At 37.6% G+C, this 20,247-nt stretch overlaps 1 protein-coding gene and 1 pseudogene across 1 annotated transcript; both read right to left on the bottom strand.

Moving 5' to 3' along the window:
• LOC103005282 (14-3-3 protein eta-like) overlaps positions 1–20,247 on the bottom strand; it is a 241,632-nt pseudogene that overhangs the window by 76,889 nt on the left and 144,496 nt on the right.
• On the bottom strand, positions 6,490–7,533 carry LOC103004718 (notchless protein homolog 1-like). Its single transcript, XM_057546118.1, has one exon. It carries the CDS (start codon positions 7,462–7,464, stop codon positions 6,634–6,636), a length of 831 nt encoding a protein of 276 aa, XP_057402101.1. The 5' UTR covers positions 7,465–7,533; the 3' UTR covers positions 6,490–6,633.

Genomic DNA, 20,247 nt, shown 5'->3' with positions numbered 1-20,247 from the left:
ATTTTTTCCTTAAATATCTGCTAAAAGAATTTTGAAAAAATATATATCTTCTTGCCCATCTAAATGTACATTTAAAATTTCTCATCATAACTATAAACAAAGGTATCATTTCCAGTATGATGCAAATACTGATCTTTTAAAATAAAACTCTTTAAAAACACTCAGTATAACCTAAAAACCATAGCAGTGTGTTGCTAACCATAATCCATTAAAAAAATAAATCAGTGAATCAACCTTTCAAACTAGAAATTCCACTTTTAGTTTGCTTTGTACTTGTGTTTCCATTCTCCTCCTCCCACAGAATTTTATCCTAACATATTTTTATGCTTAAAAATCTTTTATTAATTATCAGATTACTCTGTAATAAAATTATGTGTACCCATTTGGAAATAATTTTTTAAAGATTTGTGTACATAAGGGTCTAACTATTGAAGATTTTTTGAAGTGAGTTTTTTATTACAGTTATTAGTACACAATTGAACTAAACAGCACAAATATATATTGTAAAATATGACACACAATTGTTAAGGAAATGCATTTTTTAGGGAGGTGGATGGAAATTTTCTACAAATAACCCTTTGTAGACATGGATGAATGTTACTTATTGTTAGAATGAGACAGGGTTGAGTATCAATTCTGCTCTAATTTTCATATTTTCAGGTGGAAAGATTATGTCTATTTAAATATAAGTAAATAGGAATGGAAGTTTTGTTATAGCAATGTCATTCAGTTTTTTGAACTCTTGAGTCCTATGCAAAAAATCATATACGATCTTTGTGATGGTTAATTTCATGTGTCAACTTGTCTAGGTTACGGTGCCTAGTCATTTGATCAAATACTAGTCTAGATGTTGCTGTGAAGTCACTTGTGAAGATGATTAGCATTTATAATCAGTTGACCTTAACATGATGGGCCCATGCAACCAGTTGAAGGCTTTAAGAGTAAAAGACTGAGGTTTTCCGAAGAAGCAATTCTGCGTCAAGACTGCAACGTAGAAATTCTGCCTGAATTTTCAACCTGCTGGTATGCCCTGCAGATTTCAGACTCAAGACTGCTAAAGTTAGGAATCATGTTGCCCAAGAAGAACAAATCTAGTCAAGATACTCTGGAATTCTTTCCTTAAGAAAGGGATATATCCATCTCCATAATGATTTTTTACTTCCTAAGCTTAAGGCGACAGTGTAGCCAGATTATGAAAATATGTGGAAAGACTATTTTTCTGGGATCTGCCTAAGCTTTATATATTAAAATATACATCTCCTATTGGTTCTGTTTCTCTGGAGGACCCTCTCTAATACAATCTTAAAAATATTTTTAATGATCTATCATGTGATATTTGATTTAGTTCCTCTTAAAATTTTTTAGGGGAAGGAATTGAATATTCCCTGATTGAAAAAAATGATTTCTTACTCAGTTGTTAACTTTCTCAGCACCTACGCCAACATGTCAAATTAGTGTCTTTGGTGCTCCAGAGGCTTTTACATCCCTAAAGCAATGTCCTTTCTCTTGTGAAGCAGAAGGACAATCATGAAAGAGAAACATTTTACATGGATTTATTTCCATAAAACTATCTTTGTCCCAATACTCCATGGAAAATCTATGGTAGCCTCAGCCCTAGTCAGAAAACAGCTGATGTCAACCATCTTGCTACCTATATTCTTAAATATTTCTTCTATTGTTATTTATGAACAGCATTTTGGCTATGGTAGAAATAAAATATACTAAGAACGATTAAGCTCAGAAATAAGGAAAAATTCAATGATGATGATTTATTTGGAAACAATGATATTTTTGTAATATTAATGATGTTATTGGTACTCAGTTAAACATATTTCAAACTAGGGCACTTTGATCAAATTCCTTTTGGTTCACTTGCAAGTTAATAATAAATTTTTACATATTTCTAGTTAATATATCAAACTCAACTGAGTAATTGATGTTCATCATTTATTTTACTACTAAGAGTACACATTTAAGTTATGCTTTGGAATTACTGCTTGCTGCAATATCTAAAACTCTCCTTTAGGTCATACATCAGGAAAAGGGGTATAAACAAAATTTTACGTCACCTAACCCAATTATTTTTGATGCAACAGCCCAGGGTTTCTCCCAGACTTAGCATAAGGCAGGGGCTTCATAAACATTTGATGAATTAATTGAAAGTGCAAAAACAGATTCTCAAGTATTAAGTGCTCAAAATTATGGTTGTATTTGAAAGTGATTTCTTCACTTTCAGGATAATAACTCCTTTTATAGATTGACATGAAGGATGTTAGAACATGATGATAAACCAGTTTTTAAAAAGGGCCAATAGATAGCAAAAGATTGACACCTATTACCTGTAGGCTATTTCATTTCACTTAGATAATTAATATTACCAGTACTGTGGAGTATTCTTACTAGTGAAATGTAATCTTAACTAACTTTATAAAATACAATCTAAAAACCCTTAAGTGGATAAATATGTGTAAGTGCTCAATAAGTGTTAGTTATCATTACTGTGGTTATTACCTCCAGCTTGCTTTGTTCTTTTCATAGGTGGAAGACCATCCTAGTTACCAAATTTCTTGGCTGTACCAGGTGAACTGGTAGTGTTGATTGATGTTTAACGTATCATCTAAATTCCTTTCATTCCTAAAATCCTTTATTTAAGAACTGCAATTTCTTGGAGAACTAATGTTGTGAATTGAAAATTTTCTAATATTTCTTAATAATTATGTGTGTTGTTTGGTATAATGCATAAAATTGAATAGAACAAATTTACCAATGTTTAGAAAATGATGTCTTGCTTCAAAAATTTGAATAGCAATTAGATGGTACAATAACTTAGGGAAAAACCAGGCTTCATGCCCTCTAGTTTCCCAATTAAAAGGAGCCCATTTCTAGGTTGGGAGAAGATATAGGTAAGATCATTCCTCTTATTTGAAAATCATACAAAGCTTTTCGGAGTCACACAGACCCGGAGTGGAGGTGAATGACATCCCCTCACATCTATAAAAGCTGTTGTCTGCTTTCAAAGGAAAAGCTCTCAGTATGACTTAAATGTCACATTTCCGAAATACAGCTTGAAGCTCTTTTCAGGGCTGAACACAGCACGAAGGTAATAATTATTATTTACCTCACATTAAAAAAAACAAAAACAAAAAACTAACTCAAAGATCTACTTATTGCCTTTAGGCTCTGCTTTAGGGAGCCCTTAAAATATTTCTTTAAAATCTGCTTGTATTCTGTAGAATTACAACTATAGTGTTGATTTTTCTCTTGCGCTATTATATTTAACCAACTCCCACTGAGATCTGATGGTATAAAGAGATGATACTTATGCGGCAGAATTTTTGCCTAAGTAAAAATATAATGAGTAGATTATCAAAGGTTACATTTACCATAAATCAGATACCCTAAACTACATATTCAGACTAGCGAGATCCAGATACAACTATCAATTCAATTTTGATGGTGCAAGGTATTCCCCCACCTCGCCCCCCTCACAACTGGTGTGCTGGAACTGGCTTGCACTAGCTTGTGAGAGCAGATTGTTAAATTTTCAGGACTCACGTTGGTAGCTTGAAATCTGTCATGAAGGGAGTATGAAAACCAGCAAACATTGCAAATCAGCATTTTTTCTTTTCTTTTCCAGAGGGGCCAGTTCTTAAACATTAACCAGCATACCTATGCATACACACACACACACACACACACACACACACACACACACACAGTGAAGTTTGTATGGTTTGGGGTAAAAAATTCAATGATTCGTATCCAGTTGGCTATTTCTCTGTAAAGTTGTGAATCAAATATACTATATTCTTGGTAGAAAAAGATGAAGCCTGGACAAATGACATCTCACAGAAAATTTATAAATTGGTTTTAGAACATACAGTTCTAGATTCTCTCTCCACTTGAAAAACATGTTCAGTGAAAATAAGTAACTGGTTTATCATCTTAAGAAACAAGGGATCCATTTACAACTAAGCTACTGTCTTTTTTCAGGGGAAATTTCTTATAAGATTCTTCTGTCCTCAAAAAGAAGCCCAAACTTAGACTCAATTCCCATTTAATGTGAGGCAATGTTTCTTGGCAAACCAAGAGAATTATAGAGCTATTCTGCCAATAGAGAATTAGCCTCAAGGCACACTGCCCCAAATACTGTTGCTTATATTGTTCCCAGTTACAAGGGCCTTTATTGTAACTAATGGAATACATGCACAGGGAAAGGAAAGAGTCAATATTGGTGGTGGTCTTATGAGTTGCACACATTTGCTTCCTGGGCAGCAAAACTGGGTAATGTATGAATTAGCTGACATTAGCATCTATTGTGCCTAAATAGCCTTCAAAATGTAATACTGAAATTCCTCTCTTCTGCCCCAGAGTTCACAGGTTAAAACTTGTTGAATTTAGAGACTTGTAAGATTGATATGCAGACCAGTGCAATCCAAGATTCTCTCAGGGCTGCTTATTAAGAAAAATTCTGAGACTTAGGTCATATTTCTATTCATTCACATTATTTTTTTTCACACTGATAGCCCTGAGCAATAACTAGAGCTTTATCATGGTCTTGTGTAATTCTACTCTTTAACAAACCAGATTGCAGTTAGGACAGAAAAAACATGTAATTATTGTGGTAATATATTTTTCACTCATGATTGATAGACACCTATAATCATATGGTAATTTGGCTTCTTATCTTTAGTAAAGGGTTTTAAATTTTCATTTTTATAGGATTTGAAATAAAATTATGTAGTATGTCATTACATTTTGTAAATGTTCCATTTGTTTTTGAGCAGAACGTATATATATTTTCTGTGAGAGAGCCCATATTAAAGTTTCTTCACATAATATGGTTTTGCCAATGTCTCTATTGATTTCTATACTTTGAAGACATACTTGGCTGTTTTTCCTTCTTGGTAAATTATTTCTTTGATAAATTTGAAATAGCTTTGTCCTTTTTAAATGTCTTAAAGTCTACTTTTTTACTATTAAATATTAATACATCAGGTTTTTTGTTAATATTTACCTGTTACAGATTTTTTCATCAACTCAAATCTTTTATGTCATTTTCCTTTAAACGGGTCTTCTATAAATCCTACAAACTAGATTTAGAACGGAATTATATCTGAGAGTTTCTGTTTTTAAGAAGTAAATATAAGCCATTCACATTTTAGAAAGAATTACTGATAATTTTGGACTTATTTTTGCCACATCATGCTTTGTACTCTACCATGCTTCTTATTCCTTGGTGTTTCCTTTTCTATTTATTTTTGGGTTGGTCAATCATTCTATTTTTACTTCCATTCATAGTTTGGAAGTTCTACATTTTAAATAAATTCTATTTTTTAAGGGTTCTCTAAAGTTTTGAAAATTTTATTGATTTCAAGGCAAGAAATCACAAACATACAACTTGATGATTTTTTAAAAAGAGTGTATCTTTAAAATTAGTTTTAGGTTTTACAACAAAATTGAGAAGAAGGTACAGAGATTTCCCTTATGCCCCCTGCCCTCACACAGGCACTCACCAGAATGGTACATTTATAACCAAGGATGAACCTACACTGACACATCATAATCACCCAAAGTCCATAGTTGACTTCAGGCATCACTCTTGGTACTGTACATTCTACTAGTTTGGACAAAAGTATAATGATGTATATCTGTCATTATAATATCATACAAAGTATTTTCACTTCCCTAAACTCTTCTGTGCTCTGCCTGTTCACTCCCCCATCATCCCCCTTTTTCCTAGCAACCACAGATCTTTTTATAGTTCCCATAGGTCTGTCTTTTCCAGAATGTCATATAGTTGGAATCATACAGTATGTAGCCTTTACAGATTGGCTTTTTTCACTTAGTAATATGCATTTAAGATTCCTCCATTTCTTTTCTTGGCTTGATAGCTCATTTCTTTTTAGCACTGAATATTACATTATCTGGATGTAGCACAGTTTATTTATCCATTCACCTACTGAAGTACAGCTTGTTTGCTTCCAAGTTTTGGCAAATACAAATAAAGTTGCTATAAATATCCACGTGCAGGTTTTTGTGTGGACGTAAATTTCCAACTCCTTTGGGTAAATAGGAAGAAGCGCAACTACTGAATCATATGGGAAGAATGTACTTAGTTTTGTTAGAAACCTCCAAACTATCTTCCAAAGTGGCTGTGGTGCAGTGTTTTGGGTTTGGCCATTCCAACAGGTGTGTAGTGGTATCTCACTATTGTTTTAATTTGCATTTCCCTGATGACATATCATGGCCATGTGCTTATTTGCCATCTGTGTATCTTCTTTTTTTTTTTTTTTTTTTTTCAAAATGTAAGTTATTTATTTGGTCACAGAATCTGGGGTCTGACCCTAAATAGACGGCATTTAGAAAAGGAGGCAGGGGCAGCAGTAAGGGCCAGTCATCGCTCGGCCTCCCCCGTGCTGGCACCAGACAGCTACCAAGTGATGGCCAAGGGCTGAGCTCAGTGATAACCTCCCGCGACCTTCGACCTCCTGCTCTGGGGAGGGACGCCACTGGGGTCTGTCCTAGGACGGCAGGCCACGCTCATTCTCAAGGTCATCACCCCGGCCTTTGGTCTCCATCCGGGCAGGCAGCTGGCAGAGGCTGAGTCCAGGTGGGGGTCCTTGGGATTTCTCATCTCCTCCATATCCGGAGGCATTTGTCCTTTCCACCACTTGCCACTCTCTGGCCGTCTGGACTCCAGTCGACAGCGTTTACCTCATCTGTGTGGCCTGGCAGGTCTGTGACCAGCTTCTGGGCCTTCACATCCCACACCTTCAGTGTGCTGTCACTGCTGCCACTGACCAAGAGCCGGCTGTCGGCCGACCACGCAATCTGGTACACGGCAGCCACATGGCCACGCAGGGAGGCCAGGTACTTGCCCGTCCTGCCATCCCACAGCTTGATGGACTTGTCAAAGGAGGAGCTGGCGATGATGCGCGAGTCTGCAGAGAAGAGCACCTGGTTGATGAGGGCCTGGTGCCCCGTCATCCGTGCCAGGGGCTTCTTGTCCTCCGCTGGGGACCACAGGAACAGGGTGAAGTCGTCTGAGCCAGACACCAGCCTCTCTGGGCCCTGGCCCCGCACGAGATTGTAGTGGCTCAGAGCTCTCTCTTTTAACTCCTGCAAGGACCCTCGGAGGTCTTGGGCGTTAACTGAGGCCTCAGCTGGGTCAAAGGCCCCCGTGCGCAGGGCGTAGTCGGTGTTCAGGGCCATGGTGTTCACCCAGTGGCCATGGCCTTGCAGAGTCCGGCACAGCACGCCATCATGAGCCCTCCAGACTTTGATGGTGCGGTCCTGGGAGGCGGAGTAGAGAAGCCCGTCCCCTCCCCACCAGAGACAAGTCACTGACTGCGTGTGCCCAGTGAGGATGCGCTCACAGCGGCCCACAGCCGTGTCCCAGACCCGCACGCTGCCGTCCTTGGAGCTGCTGGCCACGTAGCGGCACTCGGGGTTGCTGGCCATTCTTGCAGCCTGAAGCCAGCTTCTTGCCGTCTGGGGACCAGGATATGCTAAGGACCCAGTGTCTGTGTCCTGGGCCAGCAGCGCGTTGCACGCGAGCTGCAGCTTGTCCGGGGTGATGTCCACGGGCACGTCGAACGGGGAGCCCAGCAGCTGCCCGCCCTCATCCTGGAACTGCACTAGCAGTCGCTGCACGTCGCGTGTCGCCGCCTCGTTCTGTGCGGACAAGGGCGGCGGGCGTTATGCACGCCGCCCGGACCGAAGAGCCCCCACTTCCGCCTCCCTCCGGCCTCGGGGACCCCGGCCCGAGCCTGTGTATCTTCTTTGGTGATGTGTCTGTTAAGGTCTTTGGCTCATTTTTTAATCATGTTGTTTATTTTCTTCTTTTTGAGTTTTCAGAGTTCTTCAACATGATGATTTTTCACACCCAGATCAAGACCAGACATCTTTAATAGCATCCAGAGGTTCCCTGAGCCCCCTTCAATTCTAATCCACTTCCCAAGAATAACCACTATCCTGACATTTACCATATAGATTAGTTTGGCTTATTTTTGAACTTTATATACATGGAGTCATGCAGTATCTTTTTTTTTTGATAACATTATATTTGTGAGATTCATCTATGTTGTTGCATGTAGTTTTAGTTTGTTCATTCTCATTGTTGTACAATACCTCATTATCTCACTATGACAAATTTTATCTGTTCTACTGTTAATGGACATTTGGGTGGTTTCCAGTGTTTGGCAATTATCAATACATAAAATACAGTCATGAATAGTCTAGTACAAGTCTTTTTTTTTTTTCACCTTTTATATTTTTGAATTTTATCTTATGTTATTTTTTTATACAGCAGGTTCTTATTACTTATCTATTTTATACATATTAGTATATATATGTCAATCCCGATCTCCCAGTTCATCACACCACCACCACCATCTCCCACCCCCGCTTTCTCCCTTTGGTGTCCATACATTTCTCCTCTACATCTGTGTCTCTATTTCTGCCATGCAAACCTGTTCATCTGTACCATTTTTCTAGATTCCACACATATGCATTAATATATGATATTTGTTCTTCTCTTTCTGACTTACTTCACTCTGTATGACAGTCTCTAGGTCCATCTACGTCTCTACAAATGACCCAATTTCATTCCTTTTATTGGCTGAGTAATATTCCATTATATATATATGTACCACATCTTCTTTATCCATTCGTCTGTTGATGGGCATTTAAGTTGCTTCCATGACCTGGCTATTGTAAATAGTGCTGCAATGAACATTGGGGTGCATGTGTCTTTTTGAATTATGGTTTTCTCTGGGTATATGCCCAGTAGTGGGATTGCTGGGTCATATGCTGGAGAGTGTGTGGAGAAAAGGGAACCCTCTTGCACTGTTGATGGGAATGTAAATTGATACAGCCACTATGGAGAACAGTATGGAGGTTCCTTAAAAAACTAAAAATAGGGCTTCCCTGGTGGCGCAGTGGTTGAGAATCTGCCTGCCAATGCAGGGGACACGGGGTCGAGCCCTGGTCTGGGAAGATCCCACATGCCGTGGAGCAACTAGGTCTGTGAGCCACAATTACTGAGCCTGCGCGTCTGGAGCCTGTGCTCTGCAGCAAGAGAGGCCACGATAATGAGAGGCCGGTGCACCATGATGAAGAGTGGCCACCACTTGTCGCAACTAGAGAAAGCCCTCGCACAGAAACGAAGACCCAACACAGCCATAAATAAATAAATAAATAAAAATTATAAAAAACAAACAAACAAACAAAAAACTAAAAATAGAATTACCATATGACCCAGCAATCCCACTACTGGGCATATACCCTGAGAAAACCATAATTCAAAAAGACACATGCACCCCAATGTTCATTGCAGCACTGTTTACAATAGCCAGGTCATGGAAGCAACCTAAATGCCCATCGACAGACAAATGGATAAAGAAGATGTGGTACATATATACAATGGAATATTACTCAGCCATAAAAAGGAAAAATTTGGGTCACTCGTAGAGACGTGGATGGACCTAGAGACTGCCATACAGAGTGAAGTAAGTCAGAAAGAGAAGAACAAATATCATATATTAATGCATATGTGTGGAATCTAGAAAAATGGTACAGATGAACAGGTTTGCAGGGCAGAAACTGAGACACAGATGCAGAGAACAAACGTATGGACACCAAGGGGGGAAAGCGGCGGGGGGGTGGTGGTGGTGTGATGAATTGGGAGATTGGGATTCACATGTATACACTAATATGTATAAAATGGATAACTAATAAGAACCTGCTGTATAAAAGAATAAATAAAATTTAAAAAAAACCCGAGAAGGGGCTTCCCTGGTGGCGCAGTGGTTGAGAATCTGCCTGCTAATGCAGGGGACACCGGTTCGAGCCCTGGTCTGGGAAGATCCCACATGCCGCGCAGCAACTAGGCCCATGAGCCACAATTACTGAGCCTGTGCATCTGGAGCCTGTGCTCCGCAACAAGAGAGGCCACAATAGTGAGAGGCCCACGCACTGCGATGAAGAGTGGCCCCCGCTTGCCGCAACTAGAGGAAGCCCTCGCACAGAAACGAAGACCCAACACAGCCAAAAAAATAAATAAATAATAATGAAAAGGTGCTAATAATTTAAAAAAAAAATCCCAGAAAACAAAAGTTGATTTAAAAAAAAAAAAAAAGACACATGCACCCCAATGTTCATTGCAGCACTATTTACAACAGCCAGGTCATGGAAGAAACCTAAATGCCCATCAACAGATGAATGGATAAAGAAGATGTGGTACATATATACAATGGAATATTACTCAGCCATAAAAAGGAATGAAATTGGGTCATTCATTGAGACATGGATGGACCTAGAGACTGTCATACAGAGTGTAGTACAAATCTCTTGATGTACATTAGTATTCATTTCTGTCACTATATTTCTATAAATGAAATTATTGGGTCATACAGCTTGTGTACATTCAGCTTTTGTAGACAAGACCAGTTTCCCAAAGTGACTGTAACAAATTTGAACTCTCACCACAGTGTATGAGAGTTCTATTTGCTCCGTATCTTTGTCAACACTTGATATTGCATGTCTTTTTCATTTTAGCATTTATATTTTAAATTAAAAAATTTTAAACATATTTAAATATACTTTTATAAATAATGTTGGGCTAATCCTATCCATAACACCTAATTCCTTTTTTTCCTGCTTCCCCTTTCTGTCCATGTTGCGATTATCTGGGATTTTAGTTACTTATTTTTTTTATTATTACTCCTTACAAACAATACTTTATAATTACCATTACATGTTTTTGTTTTATAACTGATTTTTTTCTTAAGTAAATGCCCTAATTAATCTTTCAGGGAGGGTTTATGAGTATTACATTAACTGAGAATGTCTTTGCCTTTTCATGTAAATGATATGAAATTCTAGCTTCAAAATTATTTCTCTCCCTAGGGAGAGTCTGGTAAAAGGGCACAAACTTTCAGGTATAAGATGAATAAGGTTGAGGATCTAAATGTATGACATGGTGACTATAGTTGATAACACTGTATTGTATAATTGAAACTTGCTAAGAGAGTAGACTTTAAATGTTCTCACAGACACAAGGGATAAATATGTGAGATGATAGATGTGTTAACTAGATGGAGGGGATACATTTACAATGTACAGGATAACAAATCATCATGTTGTACAGTTTAAATAGCTTACAATTTTATTTGTCAATTATATCTCAATAAAGCTGAAAAAAACTATTTCTCTCTTAAACCACTGGAGATATTTTTCTGCTGCTGTGTATTCATTTTTACCAGAGAAGTTATATGTCAATTCTTGCTCCTTAATAGGTAATGTTTTTTTTCCTCTCTGAAGGATTTTCAGATTTTTTTTGATGTCCTAAAATTTCACCAGGATGTGTCTAGGAAATGGATTTTTTTCATTTATTCTACTCAGCACTTTAAAATTTTCTGCCTTTTTAAAATTCTGAAATTAAAACAACCATTGCAAATATTTCCCCTTTCCATTTTCTTTGGTCTCTCTATTTGCATTTCCAGTGAGATTTTTGAAACCTTTCGATCTACTTCCTTGGCCTTTTCATGCTGCATATTGAGTTAAATATTAAAGCTGTGTGTGTATACGTGTGTGTGTTTTTTGCATAAGTATAATGAAACCCCACATATTCATCATCAATCTCAAGAATTATCAATATTTCCCACTTTGAGCCATTCCTACATATGTACCATATATATGCATGTGTAGATATAGGTCAAATATTATATAATATATAACATTACATAAATATATAATTTTTGCTGAAGTATTTTTAAAGCAGATACAAGATATATCACTTCATTGGTAGGTACTTAAATATTTCTGATAGGGAAGGACTTTTCAATTTAACTAAGTACCATTATCATTCTTAATAGAATTAACAATAATTCCTTAATATAATTTAATATGTATCTGGTTCATAAACAATTTTCTCTGAGTGTCTATATCAGTTGGATTGTTCAAATAAGAATAAGTCCACACTTTGCATTTGGTTAATTTGTCTCTTAAGTCTCTTTGTAATAGTCCCCAATCATTTTAAAATTGTTATTTGTTAATTGAAGGAATAAAGTTATTTGTTCTGTAGAACTTCTCATATTTTGGGTTTTGTTGATTGTATCTTTGTGGTATCATTTAACATGTTTTTCTGTCACCTGAATTCCCTGTAAACTAACATTTTGATTTAACTGCTTGATGAGATTCAGATGCAACTTTTGACAAGGTTAATCCATAGGTGTTACTAGGTATGTAATACAAAGATAGTTTTTTCTTTCTTAGTGTTTTTAAAATCATTCACTGGATTCAGGTATTGTCTACCTGACCCAGCATTATAAAGATCCTTATTGACCTTTTATCTAGTATTTTTAACAGTCATTAATAATCTTGTATTAACCATTATTAGCAGCAGAAAAATGTTGATTTTGCCAATAACAGAAATAATTATTCTACAAAGGAGAATATTCCCTTATCAACTTTTTAGCTACCCTGAAATAGTTTATACAGAAAAGATAACTACCAATAATTTCACTTTATTTCAGTTTTCAGAATAAAAAAAAACTTCTAAAGGTTGTTAGGCATAGAAATTTTGGAGTTTTATTATGAACCCATGGATTTTTATATATTTGTTGTGTTTCTATCCATTAGAGTCATGATTCTTTTTTGATGTTCAAGTTTCTATTCTTTAGCCAACGGGAGTCAAAATCGGCTTCGTATTTTTTTGAAATGATACTAGTAGTCCTTCATAGCTTCTTTGCTTTCTAGCACAGGAAGATGTTCCAGACTTATCTAGTGCATTCTCTGCAAGGCTCGTACTGGGCATTCTTCGAGGAACCTTGGTTCCTTTTGGTGAGAAAAGATATTTGGAGACCATAATCCGGTATTAGCGGTATTCATTGCTACTGGGTTGTCAATGTTCCCATGCCCTTTAAGCAGACAGAGCTAAGAAATATGTGTCTACTGATATTTCCAATTAAAAGAGATTTTTTTTTAAATTTTATTTATTTATTTATTTATTTATTTATTTATTTATGGCTGTGTTGGGTCTTCGTTTCTGTGTGAGGGCTTTCTCTAGTTGCGGCAAGTGGGGACCACTCTTCATCGCGGTGCGCGGGCCTCTCACTATCGTGGCCTCTCCCGTTGCGGAGCACAGGCTCCAGACGCGCAGGCTCAGCAATTGTGGCTCACGGGCTTAGTCGCTCTGCGGCATGTGGGATATTCCCAGACCAGGGCTCGAATCTGTGTCCCCTGCATTGGCAGGCAGATTCTCAACCACTGCGCCACCAGGGAAGCCCCTAAAAGAGATTTTTACTGGAATTTTTAAAAAGAATATTACAGAGTTTTCACTTAATTTCTTTGATTTAATTTTCTATTACACTAAAATCTTGGTTATTATTGACATTACCATAATTTCTTATTTGCTTTTCCTATTATGCATATTTAACTATTCCAAAAATAGAAATATTATTAAAATATGTATGTGTTTATTGTTATTTTGGAATAATTATACTTTAAAAGGACTCTGTTATTTTTTCATGGGAGTGGTATTATCTTGTATCCAGCTTAGAATGTTATACTTTGTTTGAAGTTTTCTTTCTTTTGTTCTATTAACCTTACTGCATCAGATGCTATTTATTCTACTTTCTTTTTTTTTTTTTTTGATGCCTCACTTTAACAGTGTTGGTTTTCTTTTAAAAAAATTGCTTATCCTTGTATTTGATATTTCTTTTTACCCTGGTGAGTGTACATGTAGTACTGCTTACTTTAGCCCATCTTGATTAATTATGGGATAGAGGCAGGCAGGATATGCCAGGAGCTAGAAATATTTTCCTCTTCTGGGTCTTGGTAGCCAGCTGGGTTTCTGCCATTTCATCCTGAGCACCTTCAGGCACTGTTACTGTCTGGGTTCAGTAGCCCACTGTCCCATGATTGGCACAACAAGGAGGAGGGATGAGGGTTTGGGCAGTCAGTAGCAAACTGGCTGGCTGCCAGCTGAGCAGTCTCCCAATCAACTGCCCTGATCATTGTCCCAGAGCTGGCTCACAGTGGAGAAGTTGGGCCCAACTCTTAAGCTTTCCTACTTTATTTGCAACAGGGCGCTCTGGCCTGTTTTGGGTTGTGCTTTTGTCTTTCAGTTCAGTCATATCTACCTTCTGTCTTTCAGAAATGTATTTTAAAGGCATACTATAAGTTTACCATACAATATGTATTTAAATGTATCTGTCATCTTATGGAAACATACGCTATCATATAGAAATATATAATATGCTCTCATAAGGAAATATATCATACGTTATAGAAAATTTAAACATATATTCAATAATGATCACACTTGCGGTAATCTTGTTTCACACCCCACCCCAATTTTTTTTTTCTGGATTATTTTACAGCAAATCGTATGCAATCCAGCTTCTTGTCTAAATATACCTATTTAGGGCCATGTAATAGAGTCCGCAGTTATCTTACCCAAAATATTCTCCCCAGGACTCAAACATGAGTCCAAGAGGCAGTTGGCCTATAATCCCTGACAAAGAACAAATTCAACTTAGGTCCACATTTAAATTTCTATTATTACATAACAAATGATCACAAATTTGTAAATTAAAACACCACTCATTTATTATCTCATGGTTCTGTAGATCAGAAGTCCAGGCAGTCTTCACTAGGTCCTCTGCCTAAGTCTCACAAGGCTGAAGCAAAGTGTCTGCCAGACTGGATGCTTATCTGGAAGATCTGAGGAAGCTCAGAGGAAGGCGCTTCCAAGGAAGAATCTTTTTCCAAGATTACTCAGGTTATTGGCAGAATTTAGCTCCTTGCGAGTATAGTACTGAGATCCACATTTCCTCCGCGGCTGTCAGCGAGGAGTCTCTCTCCAGGCCGTGAACATGGGTTCCCCCCATCTTCACAGCCACCAGTGGTGCTTCAGTTCCTTCTTGTGCTTTGAACCCTCTGACTTCCTCTTCTACCACCAACCAGAGAAACCTCTCTGTCTTTGAAGGATTTGTGTGATTAGATCAGGAACATAAAGACAACCTTGGTTTTGATTAATTCAAAGTCAATTGATCAGCAACTTTACATACTTCTGGAAATCCCTTTGCTGTGTAAGATAACAAATCACAGATGTGCTTGCTCGCCATATTCAAAGGTCATAGGATTAGGGCAGAATGTCTTCAGGAGCAATTTTAGAGCCATGTCTACCACAGTCCTGCTCATTTTTATTTCCCTTTTCTCCTTTAAGGATGAGTTAGCTTTCAAAAATCTCCTGAAAGATAGGCTTCTGGTGGACCCTCCCCTCTGGCTTGAGAGTTTGTTCATATGTATCAGAATTTCAAATTATACTGTAGTTGAGACACATACTTCATATATAAAAAGATAAGTACATATTCAGAAGAACTTTTGACTGTTAATATGATTATCTCACTTGGAGGAATGCTTAAATTTTCCTCCACACAAATGTTTAGCTCTTTTTATAACATTGCTTTTGAGGAGAAGACTATCGTTAAAAAAAAATATGTTCAAGTAATTACTGACAGTCTTGAAGTATGCACAGGAAAGTATTTTCTAAATCCTTTCTTTTCAAAATGCCAACAGTTCTTGATAAATGAAAGGTCATCTTAATTCTTTTGCCATTTAAATCAGCACCTTTAACATGATTAATTGACATGGCATTTAATACCTGATTGTACTTGCATTCTACTGTTATTATATGGAAATACCGATTTGAATCCAGAAGAATATTAAACAATTATTAATTGATTCTGATTGTGCTAATCCCTGTAATTAATTCTCTCCTGTCATTTTAATGAAATGAAATAACTACTTTGCTTTTATAAAATGTAACCCACTTTGCTTATGCTATGAAAAATAAATGTTTAGAAAGTCTCATGATACAGATGTGATCATAATACTAACCATTTCAAATGTGAAAGTTAAATGACCATCTGTGTCCAAAGGACAAACATTTTAAAAAATAGTATTTTATTTTCAAGGAAGAACAATTGCAGAAACAACTTTTAGCCCTTTACTCTCTGGAGATGGCTTATGCTAATTTAGAAAGTGGAAATTCTCTTACCTATTTTACTTCCTATCCTTTATATTAGGAAGAATAAAGTAAGTGAGTCTGTTAAATAGAATGCAAGCTCTGTTTTGACTCTCGATCTCTTTCTAATACTTAATTCCCATTATTGGTGCCTTGTTCTTCCCAGGGAAATGGAACCTGGGACTTTGTAATTTTATCATTATGGTGAACATTTCTTTTTCTTTTTTTTAACATCTTTATTGGAGTATAATTGCCTTCCAATGTTCTGTTAGTTTCTGCTATATGACAAAGTGAATCAGCTATATGCATACATATATCCCCATATCTCCTCCCTCTTGCGTCTCCCTCCCACCCTCCCTACCCCACCCCTCTAGGTGGTCACAAAGCACCGAGCTGATCTCCCTGTGCTATGCGGCTGCTTCCCACTAGCTATCTGTTTTACATTTGGTAGTATATATATGTCAATGCACTGGTGAACATTACTTGACTTCATTCAGCATTCATGGGCTGTTCCTTTCATAACAGTCCTTAAATTTCCTTTAGGGAATTACCTCACACCCTTTGTTGGTACCTTAGTCTTCCCCTAGGCATCAGATACTCTCCTTCTGGACAAAACCCAGTTGAGACTGATGTATTCCTGCTACTGATACTCTCAAGCAACAGCCTATTAATTACTTCTACTAGATCCCTGGAGCTTTCCAGGTTCCTGTCCTTCCTGAAGCCTTGCTCTACAGCTTTTCCTTCAATTCTTTGAACTATCCCTAGAGACTTTCATTATATTTGTTTTCCCCCCTTGAAGTTAGCAAGAGTTACTTTCCTTTGCCTGCAGCCAAGGAAACCTAATTGATACATTCACTTAACTGTATAGAAATTAAATTCAATTCCGTATTCATTAAAGTTATCATATATTTATTATGTTACTATCCTCTAAGGCCCCGATGTCCCAAGGCAGTAAGAATTCTGCCTTGGACTTTGCCAAGATATTTTTTCCCCTGCTGTTTTGATTTAATTGATCAGTGGCTCAAATGCTAACACACCGGGACTCTTCAATAAATTTTCTTTTTGTGTTGCTGAAGTCCTAAAAACTAAGTTTGAACAACAACAACAACAAAAGGACATGGAGATCAATTCTACATTTTGGAGGAACATTACCTATGTTTGGAGGGGATACTATGAAATCATCTGGCAGGTTGAGGAACTCGTGTAGCATTTGGAAGTCAGAGGTACTTGTCCGGTAGCCCAGGGCAAGCCAGTTCCAGGAAGTATGAGGACAAAGGGGACAGGCACTTGTTGACTCCTGCCACACCCCCCTGATGCCATCTCTGGCTCTCTGCTGGGAGTTCCCCTGATCGCCATGGTACATTCTAGTCATTTCCAGTATCCCCATTTAATGTTGACTGATATTAAGTAAACGAAAAATGTAATGGTATTTTTGTGAATGTTAAATACGGACTATCAAAATTACAACCTCATCTACTAAATGTAATAATAATCAAGAAATAAGATTAGATAAAAGAGTAAATGAATTAAGACGGAAGATGTAAAGCAAAAGCAGAAACGAGGATCTCAAATCAATAGCCATTACAAAAGCCTATTCTGGGCAGGGTTCCTTGGAGCAATAGTTACCGACTGAAATCAGCAGAGGAAGCGGCGTGGAAAGCACAGTGGGAGAATGTGCCAGGTTGATGTGGCCCAGGAAGGATGAGACAGGAAAAAAGGATGTCGAGTCCCAGGTGGATATTAAGAATTGGAAAGTTAGGTTTGTATCTGATGTTTTAGAGAGAATTTTTGAAGCAACTTGGAAAAATTTTTAGTGAACTAGGCTTTGATGTTGCTGTTTATGTTTTTCTTATAAAATCCAAGCTGCCTATCAAATCTTAAATAATACGCTTCAGTAATATTGGCTCAATGCTGTTCCCATTACTTTGGAGTATTTATAGAATTCAGATATAAATGTGATTATTAAAACCAAGGAGGAAAAAAAAAAAAAACCAAGGAGATTTTTGGCTCTCAAACAGAACATTGTGAAAACATGCCTTAAAAGCAATTTATCAGACTTATAGGTCAAGTAGTTTTTTCCACAAACTCTCAAATTTAAGAAAGTTTCTTGGAATCCTGGCCTCATATAATTGAGTATGTTCATGTTTACAGTATATAGCTTGATCAGCTAAAAGAAAAGGGGCAGCTTAAGAGAAAAAAACATGAATTAGAACATGGAAGACCTAAATTCTACCATTGGCTCTAGGACTAATTTGACACACCAATTTGTATAAGTCAATTAATATCTCTGGGCCTCAGTTTACACATCTGTAAAGTTGATTGTGGAACAATCATTCTATTACTTTAAGAAAGGATATGTTCATAAATTAATATTAAAGTAATAGAAGCTCACAGTAAAAAGGTCAAGTAGTACCAAAATTGCAAAAGTAAAATACTTGATTCTTTTCTCAGATTCCCAATTCTTACTTTTTTTTTTTTCCCCATTTATTTTAATTTTTGGCTGCATTGGGTCTTTGCTGCTGCACGCGGGTTTTCTCTAGTTGCTGAGAGCCAGGGCTGCTCTTCGTTGCAGTGCACAGGCTTCTCATTGTGGTGGCTTCGCGGCACACGGGCTTCAGTAGTTGCGGCTTGCGGGCTCTAAAGCGCAGACTCAGTAGTTGTAGCGCAAGGGCTTAGCTGCTCCGCAGCATGTGGGATCTTCCCAGACCAGGGCTCGAACCCGTGTCCCCTGCATTGGCAGGCGGATTCTTAACCACTGCGCCACCAGGGAAGCCCCTCAATTCTTACTTTTTATTCACCAGTAATAATCTCTCTTACCAGAAACTTGTGGACTTGCAATAATTTTACCTGCATATAAAAATATAGGAATTCTTAGGCCCAGATGGAAAAATAGAGCAGGTCCTTGTTCCCAGCCTGGCCCACAGTGGGGTCTCAGAAAAGGACTCTAGGATGACTGACTGATGCCTGAATGCCTTGATCCCTGTGCCCCAGGTCCTGCTTTGCAAATTGGATGGCACTCAATTCTTCTTTTCCTGTGTCCTGGCTTTTTTCTTGTCATCTCCTTCATTTCTGGGCCTTTGAGCTCTGCCCATGAAGCTCAGTCTATGGCTGGAACTCTGCTAATTCCTGAAGGAGTTTCTTCTGAAGCCAAGAATGGCTTCCCATCTGGTATCACCCTGGCACCACTGGGCACACCCAGTTCTTGTCTTAACCCAAACTGTCTCCTCTTTGCAATATGGTTAACTCTTCCAAGTGTGGTGGCTGTGTCACAAGAAAACATATAACAGTATGAGTATTTTTAGGTCTGTGGTATTTTTTCAACTGTAGGCTGTACAGTTGAACTGTAAATGGGCATCTCGGGCTACTACAATCATCTGGAGGCTATGACATAAGTACAGCAGGGCTGCAATTTATTGGCTCTGAGTTTTCCCAGCATGACCTCAAACTATTACTTAGGTCTTTATAAAAGCAGACTGTTGGCTGCCTACAGGTTCTAGCACAGATGCCTAAAGGAGTGACATAAAATATGCGACACATTCACTGTTGAGAGGGACTACATGTGGGATTTGAAACCATCAAAATATCCATGGGCTTTCTCAGAATAACTTTTCTGGAAGTGATATTTCTGTGTCAGCTAATCTACTTGTCTGACAGGCCACTGTAATAAATGCACAGGGCCATGAAAATACTTTTTCCATATTCGGTTGGAATTTAAAATTTCATTAAATATAAATGTCTTGATGATAAATGTCATTCTTTTGTAACTTCCTTATTTCCCTTCACATTATGTGTTAGACATTTATTTATTTTCATATGTATGGCTTTAGTTCATTCATTTAAACTGACGCGTAGTAGGCCATTATATGAATGTACTGTATGTCATCCATTCTCCCATGGAGCTATGAGCATGAGAATAATTATTGCTTTACACCACTGGCTGTTGAGTGGTTTGTTATGCAGCTTTATTATGGCAATAGCTAATGAATTCATAGGGTATGTACACCAATTTTATTAAATATTGACAAATTGCTTCTCCAGGTGTTTGTACCAGTTTTGTAGTCCTATGATTGCATTTTTTTTTATGATTGCTTCTTAACATACTTGCCAAAACTTGGTAGTTGTATATTGTTACATTTTTGTTAATTTGATGAGTGAGAAATAGTATCTTATTGTTTTAAGTTGCCTTTTTCTGATTGTTGATCAGTGCAATC

The sequence above is a fragment of the Balaenoptera acutorostrata genome, chromosome 4, assembly GCF_949987535.1.
Source record: "Balaenoptera acutorostrata chromosome 4, mBalAcu1.1, whole genome shotgun sequence".
Taxonomy (NCBI): Eukaryota; Metazoa; Chordata; class Mammalia; order Artiodactyla; family Balaenopteridae; genus Balaenoptera; species Balaenoptera acutorostrata.
The sequence above is the reverse complement of the archived record's forward strand: the minus strand, read 5'-3'. Positions and strand labels throughout refer to the sequence as shown.

Coding starts and splice junctions, on each gene's coding strand:
- LOC103004718 (XM_057546118.1), bottom strand. CDS start 7,464: ATGGCCAGCAACCCCGAGTGCCGCTACGTGGCCAGCAGCTCCAAGGAC.